General features: G+C 44.4%; 1 protein-coding gene across 4 annotated transcripts; it reads left to right on the top strand.

The window, feature by feature from the left end:
* The first annotated feature begins 31 nt into the window (after positions 1-31).
* Positions 32-26,357, top strand: KCNA5 (potassium voltage-gated channel subfamily A member 5). 4 transcript variants are annotated; one of them, XM_041460355.1, is made up of 4 exons: positions 32-193; positions 362-3,403; positions 23,158-23,282; positions 25,717-26,357. In XM_041460355.1, exons 1-2 carry the CDS (start codon positions 86-88, stop codon positions 1,805-1,807), a joined length of 1,554 nt encoding a protein of 517 aa, XP_041316289.1. In that variant the 5' UTR covers positions 32-85; the 3' UTR covers positions 1,808-3,403; positions 23,158-23,282; positions 25,717-26,357. The 4 variants fall into 4 exon arrangements, with proteins under 4 accessions (XP_041316289.1, XP_041316287.1, XP_041316286.1 ...); XM_041460353.1 differs by having other exon boundaries at positions 38-193; positions 25,677-26,357; XM_041460352.1 differs by lacking the exon at positions 23,158-23,282 and having other exon boundaries at positions 38-193.
* The last annotated feature ends 1,572 nt before the right edge of the window (positions 26,358-27,929 follow it).

The following is a 27,929-nucleotide window of genomic DNA, read 5'->3' as shown; positions in this document are numbered from 1 at the left end:
CTGCCTCCCGCCGCCGCCGCCGCTCCGCGCAGCCCCCGCGCCGCCGCCGCGTCCGCCGCCTCGCGCAGCGCGCCCCGCCGCGGACATGGGGCCGTCCGAGGAAGGGGGACACCGCCGGGGCATGGCCATGGCGGCGGCGGGCGACGAGGAGGAGGAGGCGGCGGCCAACCCGGGCGCCATGCACCACCAGCGGGTGCGCCTCCCGCCGCCGCCGCCGCCGCTGCTGCTGCCCATGGAGATCGCGCTGGTGACTTTGGAGAACGGCGGCACCACGGCCATCGCGGGAAGCGACGATCCCGCCGCCGCCGGCGGCCGGGCGCGCTGGCGGGGCCACTTGCTGCACGTCGCCGGCTCGCCCCAGCTGCTGATCAACATCTCGGGGCTGCGCTTCGAGACGCAGCTGGGCACCCTCAACCAGTTCCCCGACACGCTGCTGGGAGACCCCGACAAGCGCATTCGCTACTTCGACCCGCTCCGCAACGAGTACTTCTTCGACCGCAACCGGCCCAGCTTCGACGGCATCCTCTACTTCTACCAGTCCGGGGGCAAGCTCCGCCGGCCCGTCAATGTCTCCATCGACGTCTTCGCCGACGAAATCCGCTTCTACCAGCTGGGTGAGGAGGCCATGGAGCGCTTCCGGGAGGACGAGGGCTTCATCAAAGAGGAGGAGAAGCCCCTGCCCCGCAATGAGTTCCAGCGCCAGGTCTGGCTCATCTTTGAGTACCCCGAGAGCTCCAGCTCAGCCCGGGCCATCGCCATCGTCTCCGTGCTGGTTATCCTCATCTCCATCATCACCTTCTGCCTGGAGACCCTGCCCGAGTTCAGGGACGAGAGGGAGATGCCCGTACCCTTGCCCCCACAAGGTGGAGGTTTGAATGGCACGCCTGGGGACTCCCCACCCATGCAGCCACCCAGTAGCCTGGCTGACCCCTTCTTCATCATCGAGACCACCTGTGTGATTTGGTTCACTTTCGAGCTCCTCGTGCGCTTCTTCGCCTGCCCCAGCAAGCCTGAGTTCTCCCGCAACATCATGAACATCATCGACATCGTGGCCATCATCCCCTACTTCATCACCCTGGGCACCGAGCTGGCCCATGAGCAGCAGCAGCCCGGGGCTGGCAGTAGCAATGGGGGTGGGGGCCAGCAGCAAGCCATGTCCCTGGCCATCCTCAGAGTCATCCGCCTGGTCAGAGTCTTCAGGATCTTCAAGCTCTCCAGGCACTCCAAGGGGTTGCAGATCTTGGGGCAGACTTTGAAAGCCAGCATGAGGGAGCTGGGCCTCCTCATCTTCTTCCTCTTCATTGGGGTGATCCTCTTCTCCAGTGCCGTCTACTTTGCTGAGGCTGATGACCCCGAGTCTCATTTCTCCAGCATCCCTGATGCTTTCTGGTGGGCAGTGGTAACCATGACTACTGTGGGCTATGGGGACATGAGACCTGTCACTGTGGGGGGCAAGATTGTGGGCTCCTTGTGTGCCATCGCGGGTGTGCTCACCATTGCCCTCCCTGTCCCTGTCATCGTGTCCAACTTCAACTACTTCTACCACCGAGAGACTGACCATGAAGAGCAGGCTATCCTCAAAGATGAACACAGTAGTGCTCAGGGCAGCACTGCGGGGGGAGAAGTGAAGAGAAGACCCAGCAAAAACTCTCTGAATAAATCTGTTGTGCACTTGGAAAACAGTGAGGAGTTCAACAATGGCACCAGCTCCTTAGAGAAAGCCAATATCAAAGCAAAAAGTAATGTAGATCTCAGAAAATCCCTCTATGCTTTCTGTCTGGACACCAATAGGGAAACAGACCTGTGAGGAGAGGAGATGGTTAGAGTTCAGAGGGGCAAAAGGATTTTCTGGTGTCAGAAACTTGCTACTATAATTATTCTTTTAGTACCAATTAGTTTTTTAAGTCAGGCTGTATTTTATAAATTGATCACTGTCCTGAGCAATCCTCCAGGAATACATGTTTTTATGTTCTTTTTCCATGACACAAAGGGTCACTTATTTTTAAAATAGACTAAGAATAAGCTACACTCCATGATGCAGGAGCTGGTAAATTATGACAGTGAAAAATCTAATTTGTAGAAACTTATTTTAGCAAGTGGTCATTGGTTTTGAATGGGTAATTTGTAACCAATTCAGTTGCTCCGCGTTTAGTGTAAAGAACTGTGTGTGGAGGGGATGTGTGTGTGGAGAATGAATGGATTGGGGATGGGAGGGGGGAGGTTGAGGGATTTTGTACTGTAGTTTCAAATTGAAATTATTCAAATATATTTTGTATCTGTATGACTGTATTTATGGTTGAAAGGAGATTTCTAATTCCTGTGAAGTATGATATCATTAAAGCACTAGGAACATTAGCAAATCAGCACTTTCTGAGTTTTCCACTTGTAATCAGTACAGATCTGGTTATCTTGTATGTGAAGTGAATTTGGTGCTTTGAACCCTAGAGCAGAAAACTTCTGTTGTCATTGATATGTTAGTTTCTTGTGAGCCTTAAATTATTAAATATTGTAGATATACTTCTTTATAAATAATTTTATTAGTTACCTTCCTGTTTCAGAATTTCCAAGTAATTCAGTCATGTGCTTACTGGCCTCACTCAAAATCAAAAAAGTATGTGCAGCTTTTGTTTTGTTGGTTTTTTTTGGTTTTTTTTGGTTTTTTTTTTTGTTTATTTGGGTTTTTTTTTGTGGTTTTACAGTTTTATATCTTTGTTATATTTTGAGACCTAAAGGAAAAAATACACTGTCTGCTGTTACTGGTTTCAATCCAGTGCACAACAGATCGAAGGTGATCTGAACAGATTTTCAAGTGCACAACAGATCAAAACCATGAGGGAGTGGATAGGCACAATGAGAAAGTAGAGTATTGAGTGCAATACCTGCAGAACTGCTTTCATTGTACACTCCAGATTCCTTGAGCGTGTGTATCAGTCACCTTTATGTATGCACGCACCATTTGTGTACACAGTTCTCTGGTTTTAGTTCTCTCAGACCAGGAGTGGATGGCACTTCAGGAGTCGAACGTGGTGTGCTGTGCTGCTTCAACAACCATCGCATGGCTTTTCTCTTGGACACAGATGGAAAGCACCATCTTTTCATCAAAACACACCCCTGGTTTCTTTTATTTCCAAACAAAACCTTCTCAGCGCTGTGGATTTTGCAGTTGAAGTGTTGTTGAAAGACGAGTGACACACTGCCTTCATCAGGATCACAGCTAACTCTGAAGACTGACACAAAGTTGCTCCTTTAGCTCAAAGAGCTTTCTTACAATTTCTCTTGCAAAGGACATCTCTGTTTCCCCCTCCAACTTCTGTTGTATTGCTGAAAGATGTTCCATTCCTTTCCCACATCCTGTGGCACAGCAAGAGTAGCAGAGAAGGCTTGATTGTCAACATCGCTCAAGGTTTGTTTCTAACAAATTTTCTAATATAAATAAGTGCTAATATAAATAAGTTGGGATTATAATTTACTCAAGTACCTCATCTATATCCTGAGATAAATTGAGATCAGAGCAGCACTGTGACATTCTCTCCCCCAGATACAAATGCTGTTTTCACGTCCCTGACCGTGCTCTTTAATGATAATGCCCAAATGTGTGATGATTTTTTTCTCTCCTAGTCAGTAAAATAACTGCAAAGCAAGTCATACTTTTCATGAACAGAGTGCTCAGCCCAAAATCCAGGGCTGAGGAGGAGTTTGAATGTCATAATAGAGAACAGCATATTTCTCATTAATTTTAGAATTTTAGATGTTGGTTTCTTGGTTGGTTTGCTTGTTTATTTAGATGTGGAATGAGGCTGTAATGTGCTGAGGAGCTGTCTGAAACAAGACTGACGGGAAAAGCACCCAGTGCAGCTGCACTCCAGACTCGGGGAGGTCTCCAGTTTGCCTTGGTGGGAGTTGTTGCACAGGGAAGTGCACAGGGAAGTGCAGAATCAGCTCTTTGGTGAGGCTGAATCTCAGATGAAGCAAAGAAGTGGTGTAACTCTGCTGCACATGCTGAGACCTAGGTCACTGATGGACTTAGAGTAAGGCTTTTTGCTCAGACAAGTGCTTTGCTTTGCTCTCGGTGATCACATCCATCTGACTCGCCTGAATAAGCACCAAACAACTGCAGTGACTCTTTCAGGATAAAGTTTTGGAGTGGTCTTTCTGGAACTACTACCCTCACCTGCCTGACCACCAAACTGTGTGTTCCAACTGTGTGTTGTGTTGGGCTGTCAGCTCCTCGGGGCAGGGGCACTGTGTCCACACAGCCACTTGTTTGGAATCCTGTGTAAGGATTTTAGGGATCTGGATTACATCTCTGTAGTAAGTGCAGCAAGCTGATAAAGGTGAAAGTAGATCCAGGGCTATGGGGCATGCGTCAAGCTGATCTTGGTGACACAAAGGGAAGACCTTCCTCCCTTCTTTTTTACTTTTCTTCTTCCCACCGTGTGTCTTTTTGTTGCTTTCACTGAACTGGTTCTCTCCTCATGGAAGTACAAGTTCAAGTGCTGCCTTCTCTTCCTGAGCTCACTCATCTGACAGGAAATTAAATTCAGCCTTCTGTTTGAATATGCTGTGTTTTTCCATAACAAAACAAGAGAACTTTCCAATAGAAAGAAAACAAATAATTTTCACAGTATGATTAAAAATATTTGCTTGGCTTGGGTTTCTAAGCACTTGCTAAGCACAGTTCAGGCAAATTCAGTACTGACACCTTAAATACATAATTTCTATTGGCTTATAGGGCAGTAAAGGATTTGCTTTCTAATGACAGGTACTGCTGCCAATCACTAATGTGACCAGGAACATGGTCAGAGCCCAGTTCAACAGAGCATTTAGCACAGACACATGCTTAAACCAACACAATTTTCAGCAGGTGTTTTAGATGCACTGATTTTTATGATTTTGAGGTTTGAGATCATGAGTTGAACTTGGATGTTCCTTGTGGGTCCCTTCCAGCTCCAGGTATTCTTTGATTTTCTGATGGTTATTTAAAGATAAGTTATAAACAGGGCTGAAACCTTGGAGCCATGGGTTCCAAATGGATTTTGGGGTAAATATGTGGGTACATGGTACAGTCACATAATGTGCTGATGCAGATTTGTGCTGCAGAAGAGTGTGAGAGTAAGAGAACTGAATCCCTCCAAGAAGGCTCCTGGAAATGTGAGACAGGAAGAGAGTTTTCTCTTCCTGGCCCATCACAAGACGGAAATATACCCTAACCACTATTGATTTTATGTTAGCTGACCTGCAATGAAGAGCAGGCTGAATCAGGCATTTTTGCCATATCAAAAGCATCTATACCAGAACTTAATAGCAAATCATTGCAGACATCAAAACCCCAAACAAACCCAGCCAAACAACAAACCAACAGTTTCTGGTAAACTCTTTCGGCTAGGAGCTGCAACCGAGAAGCTCCCTCACCCCACACATGCTGTAATTATTAATGGCTTGTCCTCTCACGTGGGACACTGCACTAAAATGCATTCTTGGGGGTGCTGAAGTGAATGTTCATTTGGGTCACCAATAATGTAAGTTTAATTTGCTTAGCCTGGCCCCAAGGGGAGTCCCCATTTCCCTTTTACTTTTCCATCATCCTAAAAAACCATAAAACAGTACCAAGCAGTTATATAACACCATTCATCTCCCAGAGCTCTATGAACAATTGCACCACGCACTATATACAGGCAGGGTAAAGAAAAGGCTGTGGAAGGGAAGACAAGCCTTTCAAAGGGGGACAGGGCTCAGAGAGGCACAAATAGGAGTGGGTTTGGCTGGACTGAGAGGTCTAAAATGTGTATCTCAGGGAAGAGAGATTCCCCCCATGGTCTCTTGCATGACTCTGGGTGGCTCTGCAGGCAAGGACTGGATGCCAGCAGCTGTGCGCCATGGTCCATCTGGTGGGGTCACTGAACACAGAGGGGACTTAATGGTGCTCTGAGCAGCACAAACAAATCCCTCTTTTGTGTGCTCTTTTCATTTGGGCTCTGTAAGGAGAACGTGGCAGTCCTTCTGGCTGTTCCCTGGCCTCTCCAGCTGCAGACACTGCTGATTTGTGGAGGTGGTGCTGAAACATTCTCCAGGCACTGCCCTTCACCTCCCATTAGGAAGCAAAGGTTAGGGTTAGGGTTAGGTTACATTCAGAACACTCTCTGGGGGATACGTGTGTGTGCACAAAAAGTCTGGCTCTTCTGAAGCCTACCCCAGAATCACTGAGGTTGGAAAAGACCTCAAAGGTCAGTAAGTCTGACCTGTGACAGATCACCACTTTGTCAACTGAACCAGAGCACTGAGTGCCACGTCCAGTTGGTTCTTGAACACCTTTGAGGATGGTGACTCCACCACCTCCCTGGGCAGCTCATTCCAATGCCTGACAACCTTTTCTGTGAAGAAATTAATCTTCCTGATCAGTGTTAGTGAAGCTGGTGCTGAGGTCAAATCGGGAGAGCGTTTAGTGGCATGTGACAGTGCCACTGAGCTGTGGTGAGGGACGAGCTGCCTAGCTGACATCTGATCCAGTCATTCAGCAAGATGCCATGAACAGGAGTGGAATTTGGCAGGAGCCTCAGGGTGGTTGCTGCCATATTTAGGGAATAACGGAAGGAGGGCTTTAAGCACCTCATCAAGGCTTTGGCCTTCCCACTTGGCCAGCAGGATTGGACTGTTGTGTGGCAGGCAGGGTGTGGGGGAAGCCACAGGAATAATGAAGCTGATCCCCTGCAAGACAGAGGGTCAGCAGGGAAATGGGGAGATGAAGCTCTAACAGCATCTGCCTGCCTTTGGTTCAGCTTTAGCTGTGTCACTGTGTGACCACCAGACTCACTCCACAGCTACAAATGTCCAAAAAATGAAATAGAAAAGGTGTTTATAATAATCTAGCCTGTGACCAATTAAAATCATTGTTCCAAAATCATTCTGCCATGACATTTGCTATATACAGCACCACTAAATATTTTTTTAGATTGTGCCATTTAGTCTTTTCACAGGTTCCGTAATGTTTGGTTTTTGGTTGCTTTGTTTGTAGTTTGTTTCTTTTGTTTTTAGGGTTTTTTTTTTACTTTCTTTCTGTATGCATTAACTGGTCCCCAGTTCTTCTGATCAGCTTGCTAAAGTTCTGTTTCTCTAGCCTAAATTTGGGACCTCAGTGTGCTGACACTCTACAGTGGAACTGAGTCATGCCACCTGATGTCAGTGTGTCAGCTCATTACATGGAATTTCTCCAGTAACTCTGTGGGCCCATTGACCAGAACATACCTAATATTTATATGATTAAATATTGTGAAAAATGTGGTTATAGCAGCCATTGAAATAATATGAAATAAAAAATTTTCTGTTAATTGGAATAGGAAAAAAATGATATGACTAAGGAATTAATTGGAATTAGAAGTTTTGAAGAGAAATACCAACTTGTTTAAAGAAAAAGAAGGCTTCAAACTGACAGGAAGTAGGTTTAGACTGGATATTAGGCAGAATTTTTTCCCTGTGAGGGTGGTGAGGCCCTGGCACAGGTTGCCCAGAAAAGTTGTGCATGCCCCAGAAATTACCTGATGGAATAGTAAAATGACTATCCTTCCTAGATGGCAACAAAGTGTTTTCATTAGAGCTTGTGCTTCCTAGCACACAGTCTTTATGGTTACTGCAGAATTAATAATTTTCCAGATAGAATTTAGAATTTACCAAAAGTCATCTGCAAGTTGTCTTCTGTATAAATAATTCACAGTCATCAGGGGGATGAAATCAGTTTTAACACTTGATTGACAAGAAGAAGAGAAAAAAAATAGATATATCTTATTTCTGTGCTTTAACTGTGGTGTGTCATGGAGATTGTCATTTGCAGTATTCTGGAAAACAGCTGTGATTGTCTTAAAATTGACATTGGAAAGAATGTTGCTGGAGAATCACCTTGGATGAAATCATACAGGTAATAATTTCCCTCTCAAGAGAGTGATTACTCTGACCTTCTCCAGTTTTCTGACAAAGCCAGGTTGGACATAAATGTTGAAATATAAGGTCTCTTCTCTCAAATCCCATGTCCAACCCTGGCCAAGAATGGTGGTTTCCTCACTCCTGTGGGCAATGGAACCTTGCAGCTCTTCTCATGACAGTACAGCTGCATAATAAATACTCATGTCAGGGTTGATGTTTCCATGAAGATGCTGGAGGAAAATACGGGATTTAAATGGACTACATTGGTCTAAGGGTCTGGTGTGTAGAAGGAGTAGGTAGAATTTCTTCCTTTGCATGAGTTTTGACTGGAGTGAGAACTCCAGTGGTGGTGTCCTGGCATGCAGTACTTCCCCTACAAAATATCACAAAATCCGTACCAGGGCTTGATCTCCCTCTCCCTCCTCCCTGCTTAAATATAGGTAGAAATGCCTGTGATTGGAAAGGTGAAAAATTATTGGAATTATTTAAGCAATGTTAACTTATAATTCTTTTTTATGTCTTGTTTAAAACTATTTGAAAGTCTAATGGGGTGTGATTGAATGTGATTCATTTAACAGGAATTTGCAGAGCAAATTGTATGAGTTTCTCCGTTCAGAAAACACAGTAATTTTCAAGGCAGTGCTGCACAAGGGGGCTGTTAAAAGGAAGGCTATTGTGAAAATACATGGTGTTTTATTATGCAAGAGAATGGTGCAAAGAAGCAGGGAGTCTGGAGGGTGACAAAGCTTGTTCTTGGAAGGAATGCCCGCTAGCTTAAGCTTGGCCTCTGTGCTTTGAAGGAGAGAGCATTCCTTGAGCCACAGAGGAAGCAAAGGGAAGAGCAGGAATCTGCAACTGAGCTATCCGAACATTTGACTGAGAAAGGGATGGTGGCTCCCACAGTTGTCTCTGGGGGAGAGATTTCAGCCACTGGGCAAAATACCTGCACAGTATCTCTCAGGATCATGTTTTAAAAGTCTGTCCAGTGCATTGAAAGGATACAGGTACTTGCCTTTAGGACAATGTGCTGAAGTGTGGATCTAAGGCCAGCACTGGCATCTTCCTGCAGGCCTGGTGGAGTAAATTCCAGTAACCAACAAAATTTGGGTCAGATTCCCCTTTCCCACTTGTCTCCTAGAGTATCTCCATCTCAGTGATACATACTTAAAATGGAGCAGAATCTGAGAAGTGCAGAATTCTGGAGCCTGAGAGAGAAATCCCTCTGGAAGGCTTGGAAACCCTGGGCATTTCAAAATAGCATTTGCACTGCTTCTTGCTAGTGGAAAACGGGGTAGCTCTGTTCTTAAAAAGGAAGCTGGATAGTCCACTGAGGGGGAGATAAAAATTCTCATAGACATCCTGACTGCATCTATATTAGAAAACGAAATGTGCCCAGGACCATTCCCTGGCATTGAGGCCAGCTGGCAGGAGACAGGCTGAGCTCCTGCTGCCAGAGGCTTGCTCTGAAACAAGGTGTTGAGCACTCAGCCTGCTGGGCTCCCTTCCTGGCCTCTGCTCATGCCCACATCGTGCCTGAGAAGTATTTTGGGAGAGAGTGCTTGGCTACAGACTTAGAAGTGTGACCAGGAGCCTTGAAGTGTAGTTGATTGTGATTAATTGCTTGGGAACATTCTCTCAAACTCTTGAGGTGGCAAGTGTAGATACAACCCTGCTTTGATGCCTCTTGCCCTCAGGTATTTTGGGGTATCTTAAAAGCTTTACACATTTCCCCTTATTGGCACATTCTTAAACAATAATCAGTCTCTATTCACTGAGAACAGTTATTCCTGCCAAAATCAGTTCTCATCTAATTCTGCTTCCACCTGCACTCATCTATATGCAACTCTAACTAAAAATCATCACGCTCTTCCAGCTGCACACAGAGGAGCACAAGTGGATCTGACAGTGGGAGTGGGATACTGTTGCTTTGGTTTTTGGCTGATTTTCCTGTTTGCCTGGTCCTAGTGTAGGTATCTTGTGTTTCAGTCACTACATCTTCTAACTGCTTAGAATTACAGTTGAGGCCCTGGTGGCCATGCATATGCCCTGGTCTTGCTGTCCAGCAGGATGCACCACAAAATGACTGGAACTTTAAAAAACCAACCAACCAACCAAACAAACAAACAAACAAAAAAAAAAAAAACAAAACCAAGGAAGGGATGGGGACACACTGCATCTAGTGCTGGAGAAACCAAGGACCACCCAGCACAGGGAGAAAGTGGGCCAGCACTAGTATTCTTCTGTGGCTTCAAGGTGAGCCTACATGCCAGTGGTCCCCAGGGAATGGAACATGAGTTAAATTCAGTCAGAGGGAGAAGAAAAAGTAAAGTTCCTACTTCCTTCTGCTAAAGTAGAAGTAAACTTCCATTTAAAATCTTTCCTATATCCATGGGTCTTGACAGCTCCAACTACAATAGTTTAAGATGTCAGTGCTGTCAACCACCCTAAGAAGACAGTGAGAAGTAAATCACTCTGACGGGACCATTAAGGACAAGTGAACCTATTGATGGGATTTTTTCTTCAGCGGATGAGTGGGCACGTGGTTTAGTGTGGGTGTCATATAGAAAAGACCACCAGAATGTGGAGGTTGGAATGCTGAGGTACACCACTTGGGAGAAAGTGATGGAATTTTTTGTGCCAGGGTATCACTCCATGAGATCTGTTTCATCAAGTAAGGCTGAAAACTCTATTTATTGTATTTATGTGTTAATATTTAGAGACAGGACACATAGTGCAAATGCACATGTAGAAAACACGAAGATTTGCAAGAAAGCAAAAGTGTAATTCAGGTGCCAAACACATCCTGGACGTGAGCAGATGCAATCATCATCAGAGCCAGTAAAGAAAGGAGGGCTTTGTTATTATTTCCCAGAGGGACAGCAGTTGTAAAGTCATTTTTGTGGCATTCATGGAAATTTATATTTAAAATATCTCAGAAGCACGCCCTGCACTCTGTTCACTCTGTAGCTGCAGATTAGTCCTACTGAAGGCAAGTGGATTCCATTCCAGGAATCCTGCTCAGATAGACTTGAGCTCTGCAGTCACATCCTTTGTTTTCCTTGACTCCTGACAGCCCAAATTAAACAGAGATCTCTCTTAGCAGTGGGGGAATGCTGACGGCATGTGCTGTGGGCACAGTGTGGGAACAATATCACTTCTTGCCTAGCCTCAGTGTGGCCAAATGGCAGCATGGCATGTCCTGGCTGCACTTGTCCCTCAGGCGAGGCAGGTGATGCTGGGGAGGGGTGTGAAGGGTCCGAATTTGGAAGAGAAAATAATCAGAGACTGATGACTGGAACAAAATGCTCAAGCCAAAATGCTTTCTCCCTAGGGAAGCTCTCCCACAGCCAGATGCAGTGTTGTTTAACTGTCTGGATTTCATTCCAGGACTGCACATGGCTCTTAAGGTCCTGCCTGAGACTTTTTTTGTTGGGTAGCAAATCCAAAGAAACAGGAAGTCAGGCCTGAACAGGAGTGTCACATATCATCCACTTCTCATCCCTGTAAAACCCATCCTCATTCCCTTGTCTGATTTTCTAATTGAATCATCATGGCTGTAAAATCACACTGTAAAATTTCCTCCTCTCATTTGCAGAGAGCCCAGAGGCAGGAGCTAGTGTAACATATTTGGAATTTGTTTTCCTTTTTAGAAGGGGCTTGCATTTTGGGTAATTTTTTTTCGCGGGCTAATGTACATCTGATGTCAGACTCCCCAGATGAGAATGGTTAGACTGGAGTTGACATTTTTAGAAATATGTGCGAATGGAAAAATATCCTGGGAGTGCTGCCAATGGCTGATTTTGTAAAGGCTTAGTCTCTGTTGGATAGGAACCATGAGCCGGGTACCTGTACTGAAAAGAAGCCTTACTCATAAAGTGCCTTCTCAATTTAAAGAGAGGGCAGGAGTGAATTTCAGCAGGCTGTGACTCAGCCAGGCACTATTCAATTCCCCTTTCTGATCAGATGACAAACAGCCAGTTAGCATCTTTCCCAAAGGGAGGTACAGAGACAGCAGAAGTTCCTGGCGAAAAATGGATTTTCCAAGGTTGAACTGTGAAGTTGTGCAGAAATATCTGCCTGACCTGTGGCTGTTGCTTCCAGTTTGGTACTGACATGACTGGGACAAGACAGCTTAGAGCTGAGCTGGTTTGCAGCAAGCCAAACCTGCAGCTTTCTAATTCCCGGCAAGCTGGTGGAATTTGGAGGATGAATGCAGCCGATTCATGGTGCTGCGAATGTCAGCAATTTTTATAGGCTTTGTGGGGGGCTGGCATTTGCTGCCTCATCAGAGCAAATGCCTTGTTGGCAGGTGGCAGGCTCATACTGAGCAAGCAGGGGCTGGCACAGGGGCTAAGGCAGCGCAGGGCGGGCACTGAAGGGCACAGCATCAGCTCGCTGCAGACAGACGGCTCCATCTCCAGCCAGGGCTGCAGGCAGCCCCTGCTGAGCTGCTGGCTCAGGATCTTGGTGGGAGCCTGGAGCTGCTGGCTCAGGATCTTGGTGGGAGCCTGGAGCTGCTGGCTCAGGATCTTGGTGGGAGCCTGGAGCTGCTGCTCTCTGCTGAGGCCAGTGCTCAGGGAGCAGCTCCATGCTGAGCCTGCCCTGCTGCCCAGCAGGATCAGGATGTGCTGAGCCAGCCCTGACTGGGTGCTCCAGAGAGCCAGCACGGCTCTCCTCCAGCTTTGGTGGGCACATCAGCCATCCCAGGACAGTGGCAGGGTGCTTTTGTGCACACCATCCTTCTCCCATCCTGTCCTGGTTTAGGGCAAATTTGGGAGGAAACATCCAAAGGGGTTCCTCTAGAAAGCAAATTCAAGCAGCCCCTCGCCCAACCAGGTCGGGAAAATATTTCCTTGGAGAAAAGTGGAAAAACCCTGTTTATTTAACAGGCAAAGCATTCACCAGCACAAAAAATTTTAACAATATTAAACCATAAAACATCTTGCCAATCTGAAGAGAAGGCAAACTCAGACAGTCCCCTTGGTGGGCTGCAGCTCGGCTCACTCAGTCTCTGGTCAGTCCCTCCGGTGCTGGAAATGCCGCGGCCCAGGCCCGGCCCGGTGGCAACAGGTGGAGCTGCCGGTGCTCTGCTGGGTGCTCAGTCCAGAGCAGGCTTGAACAGGTCCAAGAAAAAGAAAAACCACAGTCCAGGGAACTTCTCTGCCTCAGCTAGCTAAACACTAACTAAAAGCAAAGGAGAGCTCTGTCCTGCTGTCTGTCTGTGCTGCACACAACACAGTCCAGGAGAAGGATGCAGGGGAGCAAGTGCAGTTCCTGAAAACAAACTGTGCACTTCTTCTCTCCCTGATTTGCTCTCAGAACCAGTCTAAAAGATGCAAAACTAATTTCTGGGCTAAACAGACAAATGGGGATACAAGCATCATAAAGTCACCGCAGGACACATCCCTCTCTCTCTTCTGCAGGCTCAGCAGGCTCTGCCTCATCATCATCTCCCTGCTGATTCCCATACTCCAGGCTGAGTGGATGGGGCTGTGCCTGGTGCTCCTTATTCAACAGTTGTCTTCAACGTATTTATCAACCACCTGGATGCAGGAGTTGAAGGCACCTTTCAGCAGGGTTGCTGGTGATGCCAATATGTGCCATGGAGTCTATGTTCTGGCCCCGGCAGCACTCCCAGGCTTGGCTCCTTTTGGGGATGGTTTCCCACACAGGGGCACCATGGCTTAGTGGTGGCCTTAGCAGGAAGTTTAGGTACAGCTATTTTCACACACGGTTGGCTCTGTGGAGCACTGCAGCAATAAGTTTATATCAGCTCTGTAGACATCAGTGGACTGAGCTGGGTTCGATCTGGAGAAGGTTTTGGTGGTTTTTTAGTCACTCTTTTGTTCATCAGTAGCTTTTGAACTTGTTAGCCATTTGCAACCAGCTTTGGCAAAAGAACACTGGCCTTGAGGAAGATAAGGTTTCTTCTTTTTACAGCTTTTGGAAAGGTAGCTGGCTGCTTAGGGGAAAGAAAGACTGAAATTCAAGCTGCTTCTCTTAGGCAAAAGCTGTGGCATGACCTGTCCTACACTGTTGCTCTATCAATAAAGGAGAGACAGACATATGTTCACAGACTTTTCTGAAGTGCTGCAAATGCTAATTAGATGGGATTTACAGGGTAACAGCAAGAAGCAGAGTTGTGCTTAGAAAAAAGGCAAACGGTGCCTTGTATCTTGAGGCAGAGTTCCTTCCTTCCTTCCTTCCTTCCTTCCTTCCTTCCTTCCTTCCTTCCTTCCTTCCTTCCTTCCTTCCCTCCCTCCCTCCCTCCTTTAAATGTTGAGGAAAGAAAACCTTGTGCTTAAAGCTTCTATCCTTTCCTGCTGCACTGCAGGAAAGTGGTGAGCTTGGAGGGGCAGGAGGAAGAGAGGGAAGGCTTTACCAGGGAAGAGTTTACAAGAATGGATCTTTGTTTACATTCTTAGGCTGTGCTCATCATGGATTCTCTGGATGAGACCCTGCTAGTGATGCCATATAAAATGTGGCTCGTAGCCCTCATGTATTGGCTCTCTGTGAGCAGTGAAGCAGCTGGGTGTTTTAAAAAGAAAATACAGGTGCATATATACTAGAAATGTGTGACTTCTGAAAGGAAAGTGCATCTCAGAGCTGCCCTTTGTCCTCAAAACTTTGGTCCCTGAAGGAAGTGTCACTTCCTGGTCCCTTATGGTGGGAGGGTTTGCTGTGCTTGAGGAAAAAATACCAATTGCTGTAAGTATTTGCTTGGGGCTCTGAGCTGATGGCTTTTTATGCCTTGTGCCTTGTTTCTTCAGGGCTCAAGTCTAGGGCCAGTCCCGTTCAATTGTTTATCAGCGACCTGGATGCAGCAGTTGAACACATCGTGCGAAATTTGCTGGTGGCACCAATCTGGGAGGCGCTGTTGACTTTCTAGAGGGCCAGAAGGCCTTGAGAGGTTGGAGATTTGGTCTGTGAGCCATGAGGTGAAATTTAACAACAACAAATGCTGGATTCTGCACCTGGAACAGGAGAATGCTGGGCAATATACATTGGGCAAGGGGTGCTCAGACAGTTGGGCCTTTCCAACTGAAAATACTCTTATTTTTTTGTTCTATTTTCTAAAGCTATGAATCACCCTGGAGAGAGGGGCAGTCATGCTTGATTGGTTACACACAGGCAAATCTGGGAGAGGATCAGAAGGCATTTGATATGCTGCTATTGTTAAGAAAGGCTGCAGAATTTTGTCAGTGGTGGATTTCTGGTGAAATCTGTTCAAAACCAGTGATGAAATGCTCACCAGACCAGACAAAGGCAACACTTCTGACTTTATGCCGTGCAAAGCACATGGTATCTGTACCACATCAGTGGGGAAGAGGAAGAGCATCCTGTTTGAAGTCTGATTTTTACATTATTCTTACAATGCTGTGCAGTCTGACTCATGACTGTTGAACACTCAGCCTGTGTTGAACACGCAGCCTCTCTCAAAAAGCAACCTTATTTTGAAAGGTAGGAACTTCTGCAGAAGAGAGGCAGAGGCCCAAACATCCTCACCTTGAAGTCTGTCATGGCTTCCAGGTCTAGAAAAATCTTCAGTGAAAGCCATGTATGTGTTTTATTTTCCCTTTATGTTCTTTTACCATGGTAAAATAAGTGTAGCAGCCTGCTGCAAAACAAATGGAATGTCATCTGCCAATTTTTCTCTTGACCATTTTGAAATAGCCTGTTCAAATAGCTAAAGAATGGCATGTAGGCAGTTTGTGAAATCATTTTGCATGAAGGGATTTCAAAAAGCTTCCCCAAAAGCTACCTACAAGTTATTAATTCACATTTGGGGACCATCTGCCCAGTGGCTTTTCAAAATAATGCTATAAGCACACAGGCTAAAAGCAAGAAATGTCTTACAAAAGCATATCTTCCAGAAAGAAAAAAAAAAAAAAAAAAAAAAAAAAAAAAAAAAAAAAAAAAAAAAAAAAAAAAAAAAAGAAAAAAAAAAAAGAAAAAATAAAAAAAATAGAAAATTAAAAGAAGAAAAAAGGCAAAATCCACCATAACTGAGCCTTACCTTTTGTTATATGCTAGGTGATAAATCAAATTTGGGAACCTATTTTGTATCTGGGACCTATTTTGCTCCTGCTACATTTGTTTGGGGAAAATACAGTTCATGTAAAAGGGACATTACTGTGGCTCTTCAGATTTTACAGGCAAGAATTTACAGCAGTTTTTCTTCTCTAGAGAATGACCAGAGATTGGAGAGGTTTTTGTCTAAATCAGTAAGGCTTCACCTACATGGGAACACTGGGCAAGCATAATCTGAATGTGAATCAGAACAATATACTTCTTAATTACAATGACTCAAATTGTTGCACACACCTTTGTGGATAATCACATCTGGAATAAGGGTAGGCCTGATTTATGTGTAACTGAGTCCACTTTGGAATACTAAAACAAATTTAATCTCTGTTATTTTAAAGAAGAATGGCTGTGCAGGGACTAACCAGGACAAACATGGCTTTTTCCTCGGTAGACAGTCCCCATTTTTAAAAGTCATCTCAGAAGTCAGGGAGGACACTGAAGTCATTGCAAACAGACATGCCATCTCCATAATTTGTTGTCCACAAAGGGAACACTTCAACAAGGTGCTGAGCAACATTTTTTTGATGTGCTGCATTCCTTTTATCACCTGTGGATGTTGAGGGCCATCAGTATCACCCATGGTGAAGTACAGGTGACATTGAGGGTGACCCGTGCTGCTCAAACACCACTTGTGTCATAGCTGTTATAAAATTTCATAGGCATTGAATAAAAAATAACTTAATTAAGAATAACTTAATTAAATTAAGAACAACTTAATAATTCCTAGAAGGAATGAAAAAACCTTTACCATTCTTAGCTGCAGAGCACTAACCCCTGGGATCAATCCAGGATGGGAATAATAAATATCCATACAAAAAGGCTGAGAGAATTGGGATTGTTCAGCCTGGAGAAGAAAAGGATTGGGGTGACCTCATTGTGGTCTTCCAGGTCCTGGAGGGAGCCCACAGGAAAGATGGAGAGAGACTCTTGACAGGGGCCTGGAGTGACAGGACAAGGGGCAATGGCTTCACAGTGACAGAGAGCAGGTTTAGATTGGATATTGGGAAGAAATTGCTCCCTGTGGGGGTGGTGAGGCCCTGGCACAGGTTTCCCTGAAGCTGTGAGAAGCTGTGGCTGCCCCATCCCTGGAAGTGTTCAAGGCCAGGCTGGATGGGGTTTGGAGCAACCTGGGGTAGTGGAAGGTGTCCCTGCCCATGGCAGGAGGTTGGAACTGGATGATCTTACCAACCCAAACCATTGTGTGATTCTGTGACTGGAATTTGGGCCAGAGAGATGCCCAATCCATCCTTTTTTGATTGAAATTGTGTTTCAACTCTGAAGACCTATTTTGCTGTAGAATTGAATGGATGTTTTGCAACTGGCTTCAGCAGACAGAGAGAGGATGAAATAGCACTGGTGCTGATTTTGGTAAACTTTCCCACTGCTGGTTGGATGGAGCAGGGGTTTGTCTGAGCCCTGTTTTGAACTGGTGGCAAAAATCACTTTTGAAAAGGATCAGGATGAGGCAGTTATTCCCCACTGTCAACTTGGAGCCTAAACTATGAATCAGTCTGTTTCTGTGGTCTCTTCTGTAAGGCTGGGTATCACTGTCAGTCCATAATGCTTAAACTGGGAAAAATGGAGCTGGAGAAGGTGGGAACAATTCTAGGCAAATGGGACTTTTGGACTTTCCTTAAGAATACTTTCCTGGGGAGTTGCAAGTGCTGAACTGAGTGTAAAGACCTTGTGTAGATTCACAGCATGCCAGATTAGTGCTTACTATTTGAAAAGATAGCTGGTATAGCAATCTATTCCATGTTTTTATTTTCTGCGATTTATAATCTGGATATTTCCTTCAGTGTCCAGGCCCTTTGGAATCCAGTTTTTGGCTTCTCTGATTACCTGTCACTAAGTTCTGTAACCTAATTACATCTTTTCTTAGAAAGTAATTCCTTTTCCTGTTTTTAAATTTTCTGCTGTGGATAATTCACACATCTCCTGTAAGGCTTCTTAGTCAGTTTTAAGCTCTAGCACCTAAAGCTGGATCCTAAAATGGGCTGATCCATAGATTACTGTAAAGATGATATTTTCACTTACACTTTCTTTTTCTCATGCTCCCTGTCACCGTTACAGCTGTGACTGCACCCTGTGTAGTGAACTCAAGCCTTCACTTTGCAGGTAGTGAAACTCTTCACTGGTGGTCTCTCACAGGTGGAATTTAGAGCACTGACTCTAAATTCTAAGTGGTAGCAGCCAGGTCTCTTGAATATTCACTGTTGGTTAAGTTTTAGTCTGATTAAGATTTAAATTTGGGCTGGCTTCTTTTTAACCAGTATCACTATAAATACCCAGAATGTGTTTTTTCAGAACTCAGACAAAAGTTTAGATCTCTGTGATACATGTGAGGATTTTTTCTTACACGTTATGCAGCTGCAAGCTTTACTGGCCATTTTGCTGTATGTTCAGCCAACTTTCTCCTCTTTCTCTGAAGAATCTCAACATTCCTTTTGTCCTAACTACTGTAAATGAATTATCATTTGTAGACTATTCTGTCTCATTTCTCTCTTTCCAAAGAAAATGAAAATATTCAGTGGAACACAAGCACCAGGGAGCCTTGCCTGGTCTTCTCCCATGATTATACCAGGTGTGTCACTCTCTGGGGGGGCATTCAGCCTTTCTTGAAGCAGGTGCAGGCTTCACAGGAACAAATCCCTTTCTGTACCTGAAGGGACAAAGATGGAGAGAATTTTTTTACAAATGTAGTGTCAGAACAAGGGGAAATGGCTTCACACTGACAGAGAACAGGTTTAGACTGGCTGTTAGGAAGAAATTGTTCTCTGTGAGGGTGGTGAGGCCCTGGCACAGTTGCCCAGAGAAGCTGTGGCTGCTCCCATGCCCTTTCCTGAAAGATCTTTTGTCCCTTTTCAGTTTGTGAATGGCCTGGTTCTTCCCACAGCCACCAGAGTCATTAACAGTATTATCTCACCACGCTGCCCTGTTAATTCTGCCAGCCTCCACGAGTCACAGCAACACCTCCCACAAGCTCCAGCAGCACCTGTGGAAGTCAAACACTGTCAGACTCAACACTGCCTTGTGCTAGCCTAAATTTGCCTTTGTCATAGGCAAGCCTGACCTGATGCTGCATTTCATGAGGGGAGTTGCTGTTGTTTGAATAAAACCTGTGTTTTTCTGATGGGAAGGTGCTCCTGGTCTACATTGCAAGTTCACAGAGCAAAAGTCTGTGCTCACAGAGCCTGTGTGGGAGCAGGAACAGAGGAAAGGCAATGCCACAAAAAGATTGCTCTAATACTGCTGAACATAGCAAGGTTGGTCTAATCAAGCCAGAGGTGAAAGTGTTAATCTAGACCTTGCCATGGCAGCCAAAGGGTGCACTTTAGGCATTTGCCAATATCTGACTCAAAACCAGTAAGTCACGGTCCTGACACAGTGGAAGACACTTGATGTGGTGTGACTGACTTCATGGGAGTCACAACTGGGCTCAGGACTCAGTTTAGACATTTTGGACAGCACGGTTCAAGTGTAGGATACTGATCTCTGCCAAGAACTTAAAACTGAATGCAGCCACCACAGAATCAGGAAGTTCCTTAGGAAAGTTTGTTAGACTTGTCAGTATTGACACTGGATTTCAGATGTGTATTTGCTTAATTACTCTTTTGATGAAACCCCTTAATAAGCAAGTCTGCTCTCCATCTGGTGCTGATCTGACTTAAAATACAGCAAGATTGGCAACTCCTTAATTTATGGACAGGATAAGGATAAAATTTGCATAAATCAGTTAATACTAGAAAGTACAAAACTTGTAGATTCTTGAAAAAGCAAACTGTGAACCTTTCCTCTTAGGACAGAAACTCTTTGTGAGATGGAGAAATATCTCACCCATTTCTCAAGACAAAATATCGAGTAGTGATATTTGGGTTTTTCAGATTCCTTTCCCCTTAATTCTTGTTCCAGATATAGAACTATACTTGTCTTGAAACTGGTGACACTTGGTATTCAAGGCAGAATTCCTTCTGTTTAATGATGTGGTTTTATGTTTAAGGCTTTAATCTTACATCAATAATTTTAAGTGCTTTTCAGTGATGCTGTGAGCGAGGAACTACCATCCTTCTTTGTTGTTTTCAGTGCCAGATGACATTTTTATCCAATGGTAGGCATCCATTTGCCATGAAGATTGAGTTCCAGGAATGCAATGTACGGATGTGAGGCAATTTTGATCATTGCTCTCTGGAAATTATCATTTTACTAGTTAGTTTACCCTCTGGATTGCAACTCCTGCTTCTGAATTACTAGAAGGAAATCATACTAGCTTTATCTTTTTTCTGGAATATTAAAAATCTTGTTTAAAATGAACCACCCTGCTCTAGCCTGTAGGAACTGCAAGTTACCGTCTGTGAGAGGTGGCAAAGAGCTCATCTCCCATATGACTGAGGAAACCTTTGCCAGAGAACTCTGGATTGAATCAGGAATGTTTCCATGAAAAATGTACCTTCCAAGCACCTAACAGCCTCCAGAAAAAGCAGTTAATGGAGAAAGTCCCTTGCTTTGCTCTATTCCATTTGACAAAAGTGCCCCTGCACCTTCCTTTCCTTGTGTTTGGAGAAGAGTGGGAGGAAGTGCAGCTCCATGTGAATGGAAAGCTGCTCTTTGCAAGTCATTTCCTGACTCTTCTGAGTGATGGCTTTCAGAGAATCCTAAGGGCTGGAAGGGACCTCTGGAGCTCATCCAGTCCAGCCCCCCTGCCCAGGCTGGGTCACCCAGAGCAGGTGACACAGGAACACACCCAGGCAGGTTGGGAATGTCTCCAGAGGGGGAACTCCAGGCCCTCCCTGGGCAGCTGTTCCAGTCCTCTGCCACCCTCAATGGAAAGAAATTCTTCCTCGTGCTGAGGGGGAACTTCTTGTGTTTAGTTTATGTCCATTGCTCCCTGTCCTGTCATTGAGCACCACTGAAGAGAGCCTGGCACCATTCTCTTGACACCCTCTTTGAGATATTTTTATGTCCTTTCTTGACCTTCTGTGCACCTCAAGTGATAAGACAGAGCTGAGAAGTAAGATATGGAAAGGGTTCCTCTGGATTCATAGAGTCTGCTTAGAACAGCTGCCGACAAAGGTTCAGGACAGGAGATTGCAGCAGGACAAACCTTACTCTAAAGGACTGCTGACAGGTGTTTGATAGCAAAAACTTGTTTAACTCAGTAGTACCAAGGAGCCTCTCTGTTAAACAGAAAGCTTACAGCAGGACACTGCTGCATTAACAAGATTAACAAGCATTTGTTGTCCTGAGGTGTTGATTCCAGTGGAAGAGATTTTAGTGGAAGCTTCTCCTGCAGTGTGCACAGGCTTCATTTCAGGTCAGTAATCACATCCTCCTCAGCCTCTCCTGGGGCTCTCGCATTGATCGACCTCCAGCTGGAGGAATTGTCTGAAAGGAAGGGCATGACTGTTGTGTTGAGGTCACATTTCTAGACTGAGGGTGTACTGAGGGAAGCTTCTGCCCTTTGGATTCAGGGGAGACCTGGCATTTGAATGTGGTGTGGGTGTGCAAGCTGTCAGCCTTCCTGCTCCATCATGCACATCCCCCCTCCAGGCAGCCAGTTATGCTGGGGAGGGACAAGAGGAGAGGGCGACAGGTGGCTTGAGCTGGTGTTTGAGTTCTGAGTAACAAAGTCTCTGCTGGATGAGGCTGTGTCACCAACAAAAGGCTCATTGACTGTTCTGAGTCATCAGCAGCAGTACACGTGAAGGACTTGAGTTGATGTGAGGGGGTAGGAAGTTTGCCCCAGGACAAATCTTGAGAACAAAACATCCATAGAAGTAAAACATGCTTTATGTTTTCCAGTGTCTCTCCTAAAAAAAAAAAAAAAAACCCCAAAAAAAAAAAAAAAAAAAAACAAACAAAAAAAACCAGGAGGCCAGGGGATCTAAAAGCTTGTGAGAAAGGGCTGTTTGACTTTGCTATGTTTTCCTGGGAAAGCTGGAATAACACTATGGATCACAAGTGATCATTCTGCTAAACTGACTCTATAACCAAGCAGACACCTTCCTACCTTCTCAGCAAAAAAGGGCATTACTTTGGCTAGATACAGTCAAAGGTACTGGAGAGCCCATTGCTTCAATACCTGTGTGAGGGGAATCTTCCTACTGAGTAGAATTCTCACAGCTGAGTTAGGATTTTATTCCCCTTTCCCCAGTTAAATGCTTTTTTTTTTGGTAAATATTCTGTGGACAAGGCTTCTTTGGCACCTTTCAATAAAGTTCATTTTTGAAAGTGGCAGGGCAAAAAAGGAGGAAACATCTAGAGTGAGATTTATCTGTTATTTTCTGGTGTGAATATTTTTTTGAAGGGTGCTATGGTGTCCAGTTGCTGCATGAAATACTCCCTCTAGCCTAGAGAATATTTGCTTGTTCACATAAAAAGCGAACATTCTGTGCTCTTGGCTTCTGACGGGTTTGGAAATGCCCTCAGGAAGATGGAGATGGAAGTTAGATAGAGGGAAAGGAGGGAATTGGGATTTTTGAGCAGGGGCTGTTACCACTCCATAAGGAGGTAAGAAAAAATAATTATGCTTCCTCTGATCAGCCTCATTTCTGGGAGGAGGTAGAATTTAGGTTCCTAATTGGCAAACTCCGTGTTACTTCTGGATTTAAAGAGAAGCCAGAGTCCGGGCACTTGGGGAACTGAATCCACTGGGAAGTGTGAGTGCAGGATTCTACAGCAGGGGACTCTACTGGGGTTTTGATATTCTGCATTTGGGATCACCATAGCTATATGTGCAATTAGTAAGGATTTCAGCATCTGATTCTTCCTGTGACCTGGCCTTCCCACCCCACATCAGGAGCTGTTTGGACTCAGGAAGCATCAACCCTGCTAGTGTGGCATTGAGGACCATATCCCTAAAGTGATAACGAAGAAATGTGTAAGGAGCAGCTCTTTTGCTTATCTTGAATTACATTCACCTGTCTCTCAAGAGCCCTTTCCCCCCTCACAGGTTGAACCCTGTACTTTTACTAAAGGCTGGTGCAGTGCCAGCTTTCCATGAGATTGTCTGGCACTGGGACTTGCATCCAGACATGTCACTAAGGCTGTAAAAACAAGGGAGAACTGCAACCCTTACAAGTGCTGAAGACAGTTTGGAACAGCCAGAGCAGGTGTGTGATAAACCAGTAAATTCTGCTGCCTCTCTGTGTTTTCCAGAGTGACCTGGAGCTCAAGCAGGAGCGGTGTTCTCCAGACAGCTCTCCACGGCTTCCCTAACACACTAGTGAGCCACGAGACCGAGGCAGAAATTCCAGTGTGGGGAGGGTGTGAGTCATGAGATGGTGAGTGAAGGAAACAGCAGGATAAAAATAACAGAGCCCAGTGTGATGCAGAATATTAATCTCCTGCCTTGTGTTATCCTTGCTTGTATTACAGGCAGCACTCTGCTGTAGTGTAGATGCTCTGCTGCTCAAAACAGATCCCTCCATGCTACTCAGAAAGATTATGGCTCAGGATGCCAGATTGCAGGGACTCCTAATACTCATGCCCTCAAGTTAGCTGAAAATTCTTAATCACGACATTCCTGCTGCAGAAAATACAGAGCAAAGGGCGTCAAAATGCTACATTTGTATGTTTAATGTTTACATGAAAATGTAAATTTTAGTTCATTAAATGTCAATTTCAGTCAGTTTGACATCAGCTGAAAAAAATTTATCTATTCGAAATTTAAATGAGTGAAGTCCCTTTCATTTTCCAACCTTTTTTTAGCTCTCCTTCTTCCTTCAAAAGGAGAAAAGGAGAAGAGTATGAAAATACCATGAAAAACCCACACAATACTCAAGTTTGATTCTAGCTAACGTAAATCAGTAGGGGGAAAAGGTAGGAAAAGTAGAATTGGTAAAATAAAATACAAAAAAAAGAGCACCAAATATTTTATTTTGAGATGTGAATCTTTCTTTTCTACTCAAATCTGCCATCAGATTTGATAGGCCTTGTTCCGAGATCACTCAGAACAAAATCAGGATCCCTTCTAGGGAGCATTTCCAGCTCAGCCACTGTGAGGTTTCTAACCCAGTCCCCTAGACATCTCCTCTAATCACTGGGCAGTGATCTTCAGAGAGCTGGTGGGAGCTTAGGGAGCTCTTACTCTGGTATTTTTCAATCCAGCCAGGAATCTGGGCACCATAAAGACAGGAGGAGCTTTTCCTTGACTTCAGAGGGTGCCAGCTCTGGCACTGAGGCTTCACTGCAGATTAACACGTGGGGAGCTCTTCTGGCAGAAACTGCCTTTGGCATTTCAGAGTAGGGAGAACTGTTTATTTTATTTCACACAGATTCACTTCAAAACCTTTCCAAAGGATTTCACTTTGCTGCTTTTTTTTTGTTGTTTCTTTTTTTTTATGTACGTCACCTTTGGGTTTAAGTTTCCCTTCAAGACTGTGTAAAACTTTATCAAAACTGGGGAACAGCCTTCTGAGACAGGCAGGAAGGTGGCTGTGTGGTCCCCACGCTGCAGGATTCACAGGGTGAATGACCAGTATTTGTTTGGCTCTCTCTCCTCTTTGCCCTTTCAGGTCTGCTTTATGAAGTGGAGTGTTTGCACACACGCTGAAAGAAGGCACTGTTCAATTGTGATGGATTTAAGGAGGGGGGGGGTGTGTGTAAAATCATGGGGTTCAGGTGTGCAGTTATGGTCACAGTACTCCTTGCTCCCTTTCAGACCCCATTGAAACCAGCTTCTTTCATCCCAGTGAGCTGAAAAATCCCTTTTTTTCTGCTTCTTTCTTTCCTATTTTGTCTTACAGAAGCTGCCTGGGAAGCTACTTGGGAATAACTTCTCTGGTTTTAAATATTTTTCTTAAGCAATCTCCTGTTATTTTTTACTTTTATATTTCCATGTATTTAGCTTATTCTTGTATACCACGTCTTTTTTATTTTCCAATGCATAAAGAAAGAAAGACTTATTTTGGAAGTTCTACAAAAATGGAAGTCATTGTAATAATGATTTGATGTCCTTGGAATGCACTTTATTTACTATTTGTTTTTATTAGGACATTGTTTGAACGTAACTTTAAGCCCAATAAGGTTCCAGGACTAATCTCCTGGGAGAGGATATTTATGGTCCATATTTTCAGAGAGGGAGATTGGAAGTAGAAAAAGGCTTAAGTATTTAGGCCTTGCTTCAGCTCTGAAGGCAGGGGAAATCTGCAAATGGTCACTTGACCAGTTGAAGGAGAGGGTGGCATGTGCAGATGCACAGCTCCAAGGGGCAGTTGCATTCCATGTGTGCTCATTCCAAGCAGAAACATGGGCCTCAGATTGTGTGCATTACTGCAGGGGAACTGACCTATTTTTCTGGAGAGGAAAAATCTACCAAAAAAATCTAATTTGCAAGGATTGTGGGAGTGGAAACAGGCCTGTTTGTTTTTTGCTTTTTTTTTCTCTAGGATATTTGGTTATGCAAACAAATTGATGAGGGAGAAACTTCCAGCAAAAAAACCATTGATGGTGCTCAGTGTCACTCAATTAATTGTAACACTCTTGAAAGGGAAGTGAAATAATGGTGAGTCTTTCAGAGAATCAGAGAGTCATAGAATGGTCTGGGTTGGAAAGGACCTTAAAGACCCTCTAGTTCCAACTCCCTGCCATGGGAAAGGACACCTTCCACTTTGTTCTAAGCCATAATTTTGTGTCCAGTGTGGAGCCTAATGGTTTTTCCTCCTTAATTAATGCAGCTTTTTGCATGACACTGTCCTGATTGCCTTCCTCCTGCAGACACTGACCATTAGGAAGACACTGCTGCAGAGTCTGAAACCAAACCAGCCTATTCCTTGTTCTCAAGTCATCTTGGGTTAGAAGCTGCTGAAAAACTTCCTTCTGGATAAATAACTGTGAGGTCCCCATCATCCCCAGAATTGGATTCCTTCACTGGGATTGCTGAAACAGTGGTCTCCTCCGAGGTTTCTCTCATAGAAGAATTGTTCAGCTTCACAACAGGAGTGAGAAAAGTTTAAATGCTTTGGGGCTTACTCCCAGGCACAAGACTTCATTACTTGAGCTTTTGCTTGGAAATAAGTTGAGTTCTTGTCATCGATTGGGCATCTTATCCCGTGCTTCTTACATATCAAACTTTCTCATAATTCTGGAAGAAGATTCAAGTGTTTGTTCTTTTTCTTTTATTGGCACTTGTCTTTGTTTATTTATTTTGTATTCTTGAGATGTGCTGCATCTCTGGAGTTTGTATTTCTACTTTTACCATAAAAATGTTGCACATACAGGTCTAGAATGCATCTGAAGATTAGTATAATTTTTCATGTGACTTTGACTTGAACATTGTTTATGTTTATATTGCTATTTCAAATATGTGCATTATCTGTATTCTTTATGCCTGTTCCCCATCCGTAACTTAATAAAATAATGTCCCCATCCTTCAGAACCATATTCTGTGTGCGTGACAGTGATAACAGTTTCTGAATAATAGTGACTGATAATTTTAAATGTGCTAATCTATATTTATATCTGTTTCTATATCTATATCTCTATCTATATCTGTCTGTCACAGCCTGAAATTCTTCTGATATGGGATTTGAGGTGGTGAAAAAATTACCAGGAAGTGGTAAGCTCAGTTCAGGAATAGTTCTTCACAAGTCTCTTTGGACTTGAAAGTTAAATTTTCCTGCTCCATAAAGGTTTATGTTCTTTATTTCAGTTCTCATCCATGGCTAATTTTAGAACTGATATTACATGAATCAGTGGAGTGTCACCCATTTCACCAGGAATTTGTGTGAGGACAGTACTTCCCTGTGCAGCTCTTGGAACTGGATGCTGTAGGACCTGGCCCAGCCTTGTCAGAGTCCTTTAGGCAAATTCTCAGCTCGCATGAACCAGCCTCATTTCCTTGCCATTAGTGAAGCTCTTCTGGTTTTGCTCACTGAACACCTCAGAGTTTACCTGCATTTAAATACAACTTGTTTCTGTGAATCACAAACTTTTTAAAGGAATTTGGTTGGGTTTTTTGTAACCCTCTCTACTAAGGGAAAGGATACCAAGACCTGGGCGATCTGTGGGCTGATGGAAGCCTTAGGCCTTTAACTAGAGAACTTCATACTTGTCATGTGGATCTTCCCATTCCTTCCAACTCCCCTGATTTTCTTTTGCTGGATAGATCCAGTGAGGTGCTCAGTTCTGTGCTGAGGCATAGCCTGACTGACATGAACAGATGCACAAATGGATGCAGGACTCAGGCTTTAATGAGGAGATTTCTGAGTCTGGAAACAGGCTTTGATCTTGGAGTGAACTAATCAAAATTCTGAGTCCTCTGAGCATTCATGGACATTAAAGTCCCTCAGAGCAAGGGCATGAAACCATTCAGTGCCTCTCCCGCTTTGGGGTGATTCAGCTTTTTTTGGCTTTTTCTTTGGAAAAGACATTCAGTGCCAGTAGAAACTTGAGGCCATTGTACAATGCTGTCTTTTTATTACTGTAATATTCCTTTGGGTCTCAAAGGTTTAGTGAAGTCAGTGGGAAATTTTCTATCACTTTCAGTGTGTTGGGAACATGTCCTTGCTGCAAGTAAGACTCCACCAAATACAACTGTTTACAAAGCAAAAAGAAAAGGACATTTCCAGTCCTTGTCTGTTTAATGCTGTATGCCAAGCCTCTGTTCAGGATTATAAATTGTACAAATTGCAAAATGTCCCATTTAAATAGAACAAAGGCTGAACCAACTCAAGCTGTGGGCTATTTACCACAGGGAACGGGCAATAGGACCCCCAGGGAGAAGCCTGAGCATTGTGAGTGGTGACAGTGGTGATGGGGACAGGTGGCTTGTCTGACTTACCTACACCTCCATCACTGAACTGAGTGGAGCTCTATTTTCTCATGTCCCCCAGAATGACAGCTCCTGATTGTTCTTACATCCTGGAGGCATAGTGTACACATCTAGACATCTCCAATCAGAAACAAGATATGTTCCTGTAAACAAACAG

Source organism: Pyrgilauda ruficollis, unplaced genomic scaffold (genome assembly GCF_017590135.1).
Source record: "Pyrgilauda ruficollis isolate IOZ18807 unplaced genomic scaffold, ASM1759013v1 scaffold142, whole genome shotgun sequence".
Classification (NCBI taxonomy): Eukaryota; Metazoa; Chordata; class Aves; order Passeriformes; family Passeridae; genus Pyrgilauda; species Pyrgilauda ruficollis.
This window is presented reverse-complemented; position numbering and strand designations above follow the sequence as displayed.